General features: G+C 41.8%; 1 protein-coding gene across 5 annotated transcripts; it reads left to right on the top strand.

Moving 5' to 3' along the window:
• The first annotated feature begins 477 nt into the window (after positions 1-477).
• On the top strand, positions 478-13,284 carry tcea3 (transcription elongation factor A (SII), 3). 5 transcript variants are annotated; one of them, XM_071525443.1, is made up of 16 exons: positions 478-733; positions 1,520-1,582; positions 1,827-1,932; positions 2,074-2,179; positions 7,248-7,313; positions 7,924-7,983; positions 8,157-8,228; positions 8,434-8,502; positions 8,600-8,662; positions 8,810-8,884; positions 9,813-9,973; positions 10,129-10,185; positions 10,381-10,535; positions 10,749-10,895; positions 12,647-12,718; positions 12,858-13,284. In XM_071525443.1, exons 1-16 carry the CDS (start codon positions 665-667, stop codon positions 12,864-12,866), a joined length of 1,350 nt encoding a protein of 449 aa, XP_071381544.1. In that variant the 5' UTR covers positions 478-664; the 3' UTR covers positions 12,867-13,284. The 5 variants fall into 5 exon arrangements, with proteins under 5 accessions (XP_071381544.1, XP_071381543.1, XP_071381545.1 ...); XM_071525442.1 differs by having other exon boundaries at positions 525-733; positions 10,129-10,190; positions 10,386-10,535; XM_071525444.1 differs by lacking the exon at positions 7,248-7,313 and having other exon boundaries at positions 526-733; positions 10,129-10,190; positions 10,386-10,535.
• Positions 13,285-13,760: the final 476 nt, after the last annotated feature.

Raw genomic sequence — 13,760 nt, 5'->3', positions numbered from 1 at the left:
TGAATGGAAACGGTTAGACCGCTAGGATCTTTGTCATAAGTTCGCTCTGGGATAAAATACGTGTTGAAGTGAAGTAAAACCCTATAAGCTCGTGAGCCATATAAACTGTGACCCAGTGTCGGGCTGCTCTTTGGCACAGCAGCAGCAGCTGTGCGCGTGGTGCTGGTGTGCAAATAACCTGAGTGCACACTGCGTCCTGCCTTCAATTTAGACAGATTAATCATTACACATTGACCCAGTTTTGAGCGGCTAATCGACATCTTCTAAAACATACACGACTGTCTATATTTTATACAGACGAGGTGCAAAATGTAAGACGGAAAAGTTGAATCAACTCGATCGCTCGAATGGCGGAAATCATCAAATGAAAATTACTTAAAACCTGATGACAAACCGCAGGACTCTTACATGAATTACCTTCCAAACCCGATATCTGTGTTACCCGTGTGTGTCCAGGTCTACTACAGCATGCAGCCTATATTTAGTTGTTGTCATGTGTCGTGGTGGTCAGCTGGCCTCCGTCTCAGGACACGCCTCTTGGCTGAATGGATTGCGCCGTGCGTAAAGCCCTATCTGCAAGGGATCAAAACTTCTTCCATTTGCCCGTTTTTGAATTATATATATTTCGCATTATAAATTCGCGTGCAGTCGAGTAAATGCAGCGATGACGCGGGAGGAAGATCTTATCCGGATCGCAAAAAAACTGGACAAGATGGTGTCTAGAAATAACACGGTGAGACTATTTTGACACCCACAGGTGGCATGTTTTTCTGCCACCTCGTGTTGTTAGAAGGCCTGTGAATGCTTCTTCAAAAATCGACAGTCCAGTTTTGTTTTTCCCAGGTTTATGCTGTAGAGAGTTGGAGTTCGTTGACTTACAAGTATATATAGAAAGCCTCCATTGTAACATGAACAGTTGGCCGTACTGTAACAAATGTTGAACAGGTGTTTGGCACAGGTTTTGCCTGCAGGACATATCGGTCCCCATGAGCAGCAAAGGATTTAATGTGGGAAAGTTTTGCTAACTTTTTTGCCAACTTTTTGCTAATCCGTTCATGGTTTTCAACCGAAAGTAAACAACGCGGCCTGGGCAAGGTCGCGCGCCAGTGTGTGCAAAGCCGTGCGCAGAAAGTAGGCCGTGGTTTTAGGCGGTCTTGCACAGTTCTGCAGAGTTGTAAACAGTGATGTAGTAGTAAGAGCTGAGTAAACTATGACCACAGCCTGCGAAACTGTCAGCAGTGTTTATAAAAAAAAAAATCTGTTATATTTTCAGAAAAGTGTAGCCTAAGTAACTTCAGTTTGATGTCACTTATTATTATGTATATTATGAATTTATGCCATAAATATTTATGTCTTGGTAAAAAGGTGGTAAACCATATACTGCAAATAGAAAAGTAGGTCAACTGTTGCTTTACCCTCCACTACATCCCATGCAGGGTGGTAAATGTATGTTATTGGTAGATTCAACATAGAAGATAGAAGGTCTAATTGAAACCGGCTATGTGTTTTGTGTGTGCAGGAGGGCGCCATGGACCTGCTGAAGGAACTGAAGAATTTCAACATGACACTCAAGCTTCTTCAGGTAGGCTCTAGTCTGCTGGATGTACGCACACAGGCAAATATACTTGACATGACTGCTTTATATTTAGGTTACAATACAACTTTACAATACCCATTCAAATTACATAATCATAATGACAAATGCAGTGCCAGTAAAAACAAAAAAAGACCCTTCAATGTATTGCCACATCAGGGCATCAATAAACAAATGAATGAGATGGTTATTGATGATCTAAACTCACGCACAATTCATTTTTTGTTTTCAGGAAACGAGGATCGGCATGTCTGTGAATGGTATCAGGAAGCATTGCACAGATGAGGAAGTCATCGCCTTGGCAAAAGTCCTCATTAAAGACTGGAAAAGACTTCTGGGTACATGACTTTGTAGACAGATACACGATTTACTGTGCAAGTCAACAGCTGTTTGTACTCGAGCAATAAAACTCCTCATCAAATTGAATGAGTACTGATATTGCTGATATTGACACCCCCCCCCCCCCCCCCCCCCCACAGACTCTGGCCATACTCAGAGTGAGAAACTGACTGAAATGAAGAACGGTTTTGACTCCGGCAAAACAGCAGCGTCTCCAAACCACTCGCCCTCTGAGACACAAAGCAGGTTAGTGCTTTTCCAGTTGCTGAACAGAAACTATACAGGCAGAGATAACATGCTGGTTCACACACAAGTGCACACATTACAATACAATTGTGGCCCTTATCCTAGAGAACCAGCACCTACAACGCCTACCCAACGTCAGACCATTGAGATTACACCAGAAATTTACATCGACTTACAATGGAGACAACAGGCGTTAAGTGTAATGTCGGTGTAATGTCTTTCATTTAGGTGTGGTGCATATGTCATGGTCACATAGTGTTATCTTTGAGTGTAGATGACGCTTGTGCCACACCTACGCCACACATGTTCATACCGTTTATGAATCAGAGCATATCGCCACTTTGATAGTTATCTCCTTAGAAACTTCTGCACGTGTAAATACCTGCTTTAAAAAATCGCCTGACCCCAGGCTCAAGCACAGAATTGTCAAATAGACTCAAGAATGGATCACAAAGCTTACTGAGACCCTAAGTAAAGTGTCAGATGTCCTAATTTGATCACAATAATATGGCATGGAACAATAATACTGCATGGAAGTTATATCAGCTTATCCAGCAGTGTGCTCAAATGTTTGTTTAAACCCAATGTAGAGCTGTTTGTTTTGTTTCATCCCCAAGGTAATTATGCAGACAGATTAATGTATTTATAAGGCTTTGTTTTTTTTAATCCCCACTTTTGTCCACTTGAGGGAAGCCTAAGCTGTAGAGTGATTTATTACAACTTGAAATGCTGGTTTTTTCATCTAACTAGCATTTCAGTATCAGTTCAAAAACATTCTGATCATCTTCCAAGACCCTAGGGACAATTTTTCAATCCACTGACCCATGTAATTCTGACAGACAGTGTTGGGGATATCCCCTCACAGCCTGCTGCTCCACCTGGGGGAAAGGCAGTCGGGCAAAAAATCACCATCGCCTCACGGCAAATACGAAATAAATCATTTCCAAAGTGCTTTGCCTTCTCAAAAACATGAAGCTCTAAATGCCAGGAATAGGCCTACCTCTCTTAAAGGATAAGGCTGTTTTTTTTAATGCATTGCTTACCGTCAACAAATCCTATGAAAATAACAAAGTCAACAATGTGTTTGCTCTACTCCCGTTACTTCCTGACTTCCCACGTACCGTTTTTAGCCGTCAACCCGGAAGTCATTGGCTCCAATTGTACGTTAAAAACCTTGAAATACAACTCACAAAGACATAGTTTCAATTTTAAAAATTGCTAACTGTTACCACGAAGAGTCAGACTGTTGTAGTTATTACCAAATCAAATTCAAATGGGAACAAATTCTTCATTACGCCGGGGACTATTTTCGGTGCTACGGAACTACTTTCCTGAGATCGCAAACGTGTTTACAGCCGGCTTATTAAGTTGTTTGAGGAAAAAGTCGGCTGGCCCGGTGCATTGCGATGATGAAATATGCTGCTCAGAGCAACGGCATGGCTCTCTCTCTGACGTGTTTTTAACATTTTTTTTAATACAATGGAGTTCAATCAGGAGAGACAAGTGAATGAAGTAAAGATAATTGTTTATTATAACAGATGATATAGTGAAAATTAAGACTTAACAAGAAAGTCTTTGGCGCTTAGACTCTACAGGGAGATTTTGTAATCGAGGGGCACCAGCCCTGAACAGCAGCAAGATAAATCCTCCTGTGGAGTCCAGACACTGGTGGTGGTGGTGGTTGATGACTCTGCTGAGACTGAGGCTGGTGAGGCTGATGAGTGAAGAAGCTGATGAAGCTGATGAAGCTGATGAATCTGACGGGGAGGTGGAGGGGTGCGCATAACAGCAGCATGGATGGACTAAAGCGGAGAGAGAAACATATTTAAAAAGACAGCAGCAAAATGATAGGCTAACAATGGAGGTGTGTCGCTGTGCTATTCGATAGATGTGACCAGCTGATGTGAACAGCTGATATCTCAATTGACAGCCCGGGAAAAGACAGCAAGGAAATAATTAGTGAGCATGCATGAGAGATGTGAATGGCAGGATGGTATGAGAAGTAAAACTACAGCTTAAGCATGCAAAAGATAGTCTTCCTGACTGAACCTTCGCTAAAGCTCCATTTCTATGGCTGCTGGGACATGGCTTCATTTGGCACTGGCTACATGGACGAGACTTGTTGGCAAAACAAAATCATTGCTGATTTTGTTATTTTCATAGGGTTTGTTGACGGTAAGCAATGCATTAAAAAACACCAGCCTTCTCCTTTAAGTGTGTCCAGAGACAGAGACGAGAAACTCAGCACCATGGACAGACCTTTACGATGAGAATACGCAGAGAATGAAAATAGACCTACTGTCTAGCCTATTAGCCTATAATTTCCTAGATGCTCCTACAATAAAATAGTTTATTTTATGTCAAAATAGCAAATAAGAGCCTGATAAATGTATGAAGCTTCTATGAATTGTTCTACATTGCGCTTGCACTTGCTTAGATAATATTGCGACCTAAATCAGACATCTGAAACTGACTTTCTTGGCAAACTTGGTGAACCGTTCCTCTGTATTTGACAGTTCTGTTATTGAGGCTGGGATTTGACTATTGCAGATGAAAGACGTTTCTAAGGAGATGACTATCAAAGTAGAGACAACTGTAGTGTAGATGCTCCAGGTAGGCGTCGTAGGTGCTGTTTGTCTGGGATAATGGCCACAATTGTACTTCATACAAACGTAGAACACACCCACACACACATGCACTCATACACAATCTCTCTCTTTCTCCCTCTGTCTCTCTCACTCTCTCTGGAATGATTAATGATTAATGTTGCACTGCCAAAACTCCAAGTCTCCTCTAAGCTGCAAAACGTACCTGTTGTAAGTGAAGCTGGTGAATGTTTTACGGGGCTTGCATGGAAGCAAAAATGAGACTTGCTTTCTTCTGTTAGTCACAGGAGACTGGATGTCAAACTGAAACATGACTCAGATCCTGAAAAGAAACACTCTGATAAAAACAGAAAAGAAAAACATAACGAGGAGCACAAAAACAAAAATAGACACGCAGAAGACCCCATAGATGAAACGCACCCTGAGGAACCCCAAATCAGAAAAGAGAGGCACTCAGAAGAACACAAAAAACAAAGAGTTGTGGAGGAGCCCAAGCAGGAAATAGATCACAAAAAGGAAAGGCACACACAAGACCCGCAAAGTGAAAAACACAAGCCAGAGCCGAGAAAAGAGAGACCATCAGAGGAACCAAAAAAGATGAGACACATGGAAGAGCTCAAGAAGGAGAAGCATCCTGAAGACCCCAAAAAGCACACCTACGCAGACGACATCAAAAGGGACAGACATGCAGACGACATCAAAAGGGAAAAACACACTGAAGAGAGCAGGAATGAAAGGCCGACACACACGCCCCAACGAGAGAGACCGCCGTACGAACCCCAGAGAGAGAAACCTGGTGACAGTCACAAACCGCTGTTTGAAAGGTGAGAGGGAGTTGGCTCAAAAAGATGATCCATTATTCCCAATGAATAAGACCCAGCAGGTTCAGAGCTGTTGAATTCTTCCTTTTAGGAGAGGAGTCCTGGACAGCAGCGTTCTGTATCCCACCCGCTTCCCCTCCCCTCCTCGACCCGCTCGCCCCCCTCTGCCTGCCAAACGTCCCTCTGTGGACCAGAAAAAAGACAGGTCAGGACGCCTGCGCGCCTGCGGTGAAGAGTCAATGCGTAGATTGTCGGGACGGGACGATATATCGAAATTCAATACATCGCAATACAAAAATGTGACAATACATATTGTGGGGCAGAAAAATGAATCGCGATATTAGCTACATTTTATTCTGCTGTAGTAATCACAAATGAGACGGCTTGCCCATCACAATTTCACAAACTCTCCATCGAAATTATATTATTTGGACTTTGTAATGACATTTTTAATTGAAGTTTACATTCTAGCAAGACAATGCCATCACTAGAAAGATTTGTGGCTCAGAAATAAACATAATTCTGCACAGTCAGACTTTGTTGTCACTGAACTCTTATTTATTACATCGTATCGTGGTTGTATTGAATCGTGAACCCCATATCGCGTATTGAATCGTAGCATGAGATAAGCAGATCGTCCCGTCCCTAGTAGATTGAATTGTTCTTGTTGATAACACACTGCATGAATACATAGAACAGTTTCTGAATGACTCATATTCACGTGTTCCTACAGTTTTGTAACCGGACACACGGCCTAACGGGAAGCGCTGCTGTGCATGGTGCATGATGTGAAGGGTCAGTCAGGTGTGTCTCTATTGAAAAAATATTCGGTCTGTCTGAGTGGTATTAGCTGGAGCGGCATGCTGGGGAGTGGAGTGTGTGTGTGTGTGTGACAGGCGCAGCGCTGATCTGTGGTGTTGTGACATTTGTTCAGGAAGGACAGTAAAGACTCCTCTTCCTCTCGTCCTCCTCCTCCTCCTCGTCCACACGCTCCTCGGCCCGCCTCTCCTCCGGCGAGGCGCCCCTCACTGGAAGTAAAGAAAGAGAGGTCAGGCATGCTTTCTTCACATGCATTGACGTTTGTGTGTAACGTCTGAGTGAGTTAGACCTTTCACTGTGCAGAGAATGGTGCTGAAAGTGTGAGTTTTGAGAGCATTTCAAAGGATGTTGATTTTCTATTCAGGAAAGTTCCACCTGACCCAAACGCTCCAATTGCTCCGCTTCCTCTTCATCTCCACCCTCCTCCACCAAGGTCAGGGTCTGCATGTCCTCTTGTATTATTGCACATCTATTTGCTGCTGTGACTCATCACCACCAGGAGGTGATTCCACTGATATACAATACAAGGTGTTTTTTTCATTTAGAAAAGAGCCTGCAGACCCCAACGCTCCTCTTCCTCCGCTTCCTCTTCACCTTCACCCCCCTCCTGCTCTGAAGCGTCCCTCAGTGGATGGGAAGAAGGAGAGGTCTGGATCAGATGTGTTGTCATTACACAGGCTGCATGATAGTTATGTGGTCACTGGAAGAGTCTGGGAAGACCATTTTGAGAGATAAGCTGTAATTTCTCTTGGGAGTGTTCTCACTGTTCCCAAATCCTGTGCTGTTTTCTGTCCTGAATTCTTGTGTTGTTTGCCACCTCAGAAAGGAGTCATCGGACTCTAAACCCCCTTCACTGAAGAAGACGTCAGAGCATGTGAAGAAAGACAGGTCTGGGATCTAGGAATTATCCTGACTCTCATTCATCCTTGGAAAATAACATTTCCATTGCCTGCTGATTTGCTCTCTGGAGGAACTGTGAACTAAAAGCTGTGTCAATGCAAGTTACACAGAGTGTAAAATCAGTGTTTTTGGATTGGTTTATACTAAGGATAGTGGAAAAAATTTATACCGTATAACACTACAGTACTTTCGCCCAGTGCTGCATGTGCTGACAAGTACTGTATCTATTTTTTTTACTTTTCATATGTCAAACTTGGCTACAAAGGAAAGACCACACAATAAGATTTGGAACGGCAAAGACAAGGTCAAACAAAGGAATGTTTAATAGTCAGAAAAGTCCTGACTTTCATCTAGTTTATTTAACGCTTTTACTTTTTTAATGTTGACTTTATTGCACTAAAGGATAAGCTTTCAGCTTTTTATTACAGTTAAGTTAATAGTAAATCTCATTGTAGAATCAAATTACAAGTATTCGCTAGATATTGAGAATCACAGTTCAAGTATCATGTGAAATTATCGGGACCCTCTTGTGATTCACACCCCTAGTTGATACTGGAATAGTTTTGTTGGTGGTACCAAGACTGTTTTCTTTTTGCAGGAAAGACTCATCGGATAACAAAGTGCCTAAAAAACCCTCAGTGGAGGCCAAGAAAGAAAGGTTGGCTAGTCAAGAGTGTGACAATGCCTGCTGAGCTGTAGGTGTGATGCATGGTGGCTGTGTGGTTGCTTCTAAAGCTTCTTCACAGAGACATTTTACTTTCACTTTCACTTCTACTTTATGTGGGCCATGGCTGGATTTTTCCAGACTCATGCAAATGTTTCCTCTTCCAGGAAAGATTCATCTGACTCTAAACCGCCACCTCACAAAAAGCCCAGTTTGGATGTCAAGAAAGACAAAAACAGGTGTGCAGGAGCAGGGAGATGAAGCACTAAAAGTGTTTTACCAGTTGTAACTCAGTGGCAGTAAAAATAAGCTGCACTGAATATATCACTATGATTTACACTCTTACATCTAAACTACACCTGTGTAATTTTGTATCTTTACACATTCGATCAGGAAAAAAAAATGTGTCACAGTGTTTCAAGGGTGGTTTCTCTTTTGATGTAGGAAGGACTCCTGTGACTCCAAGCCGGGCCATCCTGTGAAACGGCAGTCAACTGATTCCAAATCTGACAGGTAGGGCTGATATGCACCACTTTCATTCTCATTCATAGTTAAAAAAATAAACAAACGTGAATAAAACAATAGACTAAAACAGAGTCAAATTATTCAGGAGGGAGTCCACAGATTCCAAGAAAGGCAGCTCACCACCAGCAAAGAAGCTTACAGGTGAAAGGTAAGTGCCGAGTCACTTTTCTCATCCAACTACTGATTGTGTGAAAAACGGTTTTAGTAACAGATTCACAATCTAGCCCTCACTTGTTGAGTATGATTCTGTTTCTGTGGGAAGCATGAAGATGGTGATACTGACTTTGTATTCCAGGAGAGAGTCTCACGGCTCCAAGTCTTCTCACCTGGCCCCCCTGCAGAGGAAGCCCTCAACTGATGGCATTGAAAGGTATTTTAATGTAAAATGATCCAATTTTCCAGTCAGTATAGATTCATCATAAATTGTGGGGTGCCCTTACGTTTTGGTGAGGAGGGCCATGAGCCAAAATGTAGGCTAATAAATGAAAAAATTGAATTCAAATTGAATAGTCAAAATTAAGGCTTTTTAGTCACATTGATGCAAGTTAACACGCTCCCCAAAACAGTTTGATCTGGATTGTGCAAGAGCTAATAGCTGAAGAAAATTTCACCAAATTGCACCAATAGGCCTGATCAGTATTTTAAAAAGGAAAATAATCACAGCTTAGCTGACCATATTTGAGCCCAGTTCTTGTGAAGGAAAACAAGCATATGTACATGTTGTGGGCCAAGGCGTGTACAAAGTGTGGTAACACTTACCCCGCTATGGAAAACACTCTCAGTGGGCACGGTGGTGGCAGGAATGACCAGATACTATTTGGCAAAAACACCAAGTTTATTGAAATGTTACTGTTGGAGAGGATTGTGGTCGGGTGGGATGCGCGTCTCATTTATGTAAAGTTCTGTCTCAGTTTGCTCTGCATCTATAGCACAGTCTTCCTCCTCAAAAAGAGCGTTAATCATTATGGTGCTTTCAAGGTTTGCCATCATTCATGCCAGCTTCCAGGGTCTCCTTAGCAGCTTCTCCAAGTCAATGACCCTGTCATCTAAAATTAGTTTCTACCCAACTGACCGTACTACCCACACCACTTTTCAAAATCATCAGTCATAATTATTTTAAAAAGGGACCATTAACCAGGAACTAGGAAGGACATTTTATTTGACTGAAGTTAATAAAGAATTTCAGCGTTTAGTAATGTCAAATGTTTCACCTCCATTTTTTGTAAGTATTTGATTTCTGCTACCCATCCCTAATTATGGGAGTTTTGCAAAGAATCATGTTGTTTCCTTCTCTGCAGAAGGGGCAAAACCGATGCCCCTAAGACGCCCACCACCCCGACCAGCCCCATGTCGCCCAGCTTCAGCTCTGCCTGCGGGCCGCTGTCCCCTCGCCTCGCCACAGGAGACTCCGTCAGAGACAAGTGCATCGAGATGCTGACTGCTGCCCTGCGCACTGACAGTGAGGCAGAGATTACTATATCAGCAGAGTGGCACTGACAGTAATATACACTATAGCAGCCAATGTCTCATAGACACACAACTACAGCACACACAGGAACACACAAATACAAATATCACTGCAGATGAACATGAATTGTTTCTTTCTCTTCATAGATGACTACAAAGACTTCGGAGCCAACTGTGACGGCATGGCAGCAGAGATCGAGGATCATATCCTTCAATTTAGTCAATAATTTGCTGTTATGGCTGGCTTGACTTTGTTGCATAGGCCTAATGGCACTAATCATTCACCATTCCTTCACTGATGGGCCTAATGGAAAACATCCCATTTGATATGATTACTGCGGTTAGATCTGTGTTCTCAGTCACAGTGGAATTGATGCTCCCTTAACTCTGCGGTCGCACATATCTACCAGGAGACAAAGGCCACTGATATGAAATATAAGAACAGGGTGCGAAGCCGCATCAGCAACTTGAAGGACCCCAAGAACCCCGGGCTTCGCAGAAATGTCCTCGCAGGAGCCATTGACTTGCATCGCATTGCCACCATGACTGCCGAGGTACAGCAGGCTGCAGAACTAACTCCTTACATATTACTGTTTGTGTGAAGGGTTCCTCTTCTACTTGGTGCTCTGTCTGCCTTTCACATCTGCTGTTTTCTCACTCTGCCTCTCACACACACCTCCTCCGTTCCCATTCCCTCTGCTCCCCTCTCGCTTCACATCGTCCCTGCCCCTCCCTCCTCTCCTCCGTCCACATCTCCTCCTGCGTAGGAAATGGCCAGTGATGAGCTGAAACAGCTGAGGAACGTTCTGACCCAGGAGGCCATTAGGGAGCATCAGATGGCCAAAACCGGTGGCACCACCACCGACCTGCTGCAGTGCGGCAAGTGCAGGAAGAAGAACTGCACCTACAATCAGGTAAACAGACAGGCACATACAATCATACTGTACAGGTACACACACACACACACACACACACACACACACACACACACACACACACACACACACACACACAAACGTGCACCAAAAGGCTGCTGGAATGTTCCATGTCTTGCTTTACTTCAGCCATGGTAGCTCTGATAGGAGACCCTGAGAGACAGATCCAGACAGTGTGTGTGTGTGCGTAGGCGTATGTTTGTACTTCTGAATGTCCATGTCAGTTTTCACTTTCAAATTTAACTCTCTACAGGCTTCTCTGCATCTTGCAGCTGAGTTTTGGCAATGCAAAATTATTCATTAGAGAGAGAAATTGTTGCATCTTATTTAGGCCATTGTATGAATTTGGGCATTGCAATGGGGTTTGACAAATTATGATAGTCAAAAACAAATATATAGTAACAAAATGATCACTCCATTTTGTCCCTGGTTTGTCACAAAGTGCTTTACAGAAAATAAATGACAATCCAGATCACAAGAACAGATTTTGTACAGTCCCAAAATACATTTGTGGCAATGATGTTTAGTTCATTCTGAATGCGAGAAGAGGATTGTGGGTGTGACAATTCATAAAAGTGTGAAGATTCCTAGTTAAAGTTACATTTTCACATTGTTCACAACTTCTAATTCATTCAACTAATCATTCAACTTCATTTCATTAGTCAGATACTGAAGTCTGATAGCTCACAGGTATAAAGTGAGTGAAATGCCTCAATCCAGACTGACTGCACTGAATCTGAGGGTCATGGTGCCTTGGCAGTATTTTAATTACATGAGATGAGAAGAAACTTTAATGATCCCCACGGCAAAATTTAGAAAAAATTGCAATTAAAAAAGAACACAAATGCTCTACAGATGTTTTAGTTTTAGTCAATGCTAGTAATTAAATCATAATAATAATAAATTCATATTTCTTCATTGTATTGTTTGTCATTTGAAAATACAAATTATACATATTTTAATTAAATACATTTCTTGACACCAGTATTTAAAAAATTATTTGGATGATTTAATGAGCAACTCTTTGTCATTTATAACAGGATACATTTGAATGTATTTTTGCCTGAGTAAAAACAAGAGATTATACACATTACAGAGAAATGAGACCAGAGCTTGTGTGTGTGTGTGTGTGTGTGTGTGTGTGTGTGCGTTGTAAGCTGTACAAAATAATGATAGAATATACAATTCTAGCTTATTCCAGAGGGAGGGGGCCCTATAAGAGAAGGATTTGAAAGTCAGTAGCATGACATTAAAATCACTATGCATTTACAGAAGGCCAGTGAATAGAGACTTTGAGGCCGGAGTAATTCACTCATGTTTTCTGCTTTTGAGTGGTCCAGGAGAAAAGCCATGATCAGTAGTACAGAAGGATAACAGGAGCTGATGCAATACATCGACTAGAGCTTCATACTGCTTGGTCTGAAGTCCAATGGCATGCAGCGTCTCTAGCACTTTGGAGAGGAATGGAGGATTGGAAATTGGTCTGCAGTTTTTCAGATCTTCAAGGTTGAGGTTAAGTGTAAGAAAAACACTGGTTCCACTTAGAGAGGAGTAATTACTCCTTAAGTAATTAGGAGTAATTGGTTTTGTTTCAGCGTTTTGCAGCAGCTCCCTAGATTGTATACCACCGCCTCCTCTGAGTCCTGTGCATCACAGCTCATGAAGCCTCCTGTGTGTGTGTGTGTGTGTGTGTGTGTGTGTGTGTGTGTGTGTGTGTGTGTGTGTTTTAGGTGCAGACCCGCAGCGCTGATGAGCCGATGACCACGTTTGTCCTGTGTAACGAGTGTGGAAACCGCTGGAAGGTGAGTCCTTTCCCTGGTCTTTATATGGTGTATTATGTTGTTGTACAGTGTATTTTTTTTGTAATACCCTTTGTACTTTTTGAGCCGAATACTTTTAGAAATACCTTCTAAATTAACTTTTTCCCCCCCTAAATTGCAGTTCTGCTGATGCCTTCCAGCTCCAACGACAGTTTTGCTGAGCACACTGAACATGTTTTTTATGATGGAGGGTGGTTATAAAATATTGCAGCTAGTGATTTCACTAAATAGTAGTGTTCTTACAATGAATACTTGAAAATATAAGATTTGTAAGCATGTGCTTTTGATCGGAATTGATTCAGGTTTTGTATTACCAGGAGTTGAAGACTGTGCATGGATGTCAGTTTGATGACAGTCACTGAATCAACTCAGTTGCTACACACACGTAATGATTATGGTGCTGTCATGATGGAGAGGCTATCACAATCCAGTTAATATGTTATGTCATATTGCAGCTGTTCACTTTGTATATATTTAATTCCACCAAAACTGCATAGAATAGATTAACAATATAAAGGCTTTCTAAACTGTCACATTTAATAAACTATTTTGACAATCAGCCTTTTTTTGTCTGTCAATTCGTATAAAGTCACATACATGTTACACAGTTACAATACAGTTTTGTTTATATGTATTATGTTTCCCTTACAGTACTGTGCAATGTTTTATATAAATTTTGTTTTAGATGTTTATTTATTTGTTTTCTGCATTAGTGTGTCAGTAGACTGCTCTTTAGTCATTTTTTTATATTTAGAAACTTTTCTTTTTATTATTTTTGAATGCATCTTCACTTTACAGTTTTTTTTTGCATATGCTTAGACTTTTGCACAGTACTGTAGATGCATATTTTGTATGAGATTGTGAAGATTTTATTCACTGAGTGTGGGCACATCACATTAGACAATTCTCAAACTGAGTCAGTTAAAGAAATGGGGTAAACACAGTCAGCTGCCAGGTGTCACTCTTGTTTTGCAGAATGATTCCAGTAAACATGGCCAAGACTGAATTGGATTAGAAATTTTAA

The sequence above is a fragment of the Centroberyx affinis genome, unplaced genomic scaffold, assembly GCF_046629955.1.
Source record: "Centroberyx affinis isolate AG114_WGS23_722 - 3 ecotype Tasmania unplaced genomic scaffold, CSIRO-AGI_Caff_v1 ptg001293l_1, whole genome shotgun sequence".
Classification (NCBI taxonomy): Eukaryota; Metazoa; Chordata; class Actinopteri; order Beryciformes; family Berycidae; genus Centroberyx; species Centroberyx affinis.
The sequence above is the reverse complement of the archived record's forward strand: the minus strand, read 5'-3'. Positions and strand labels throughout refer to the sequence as shown.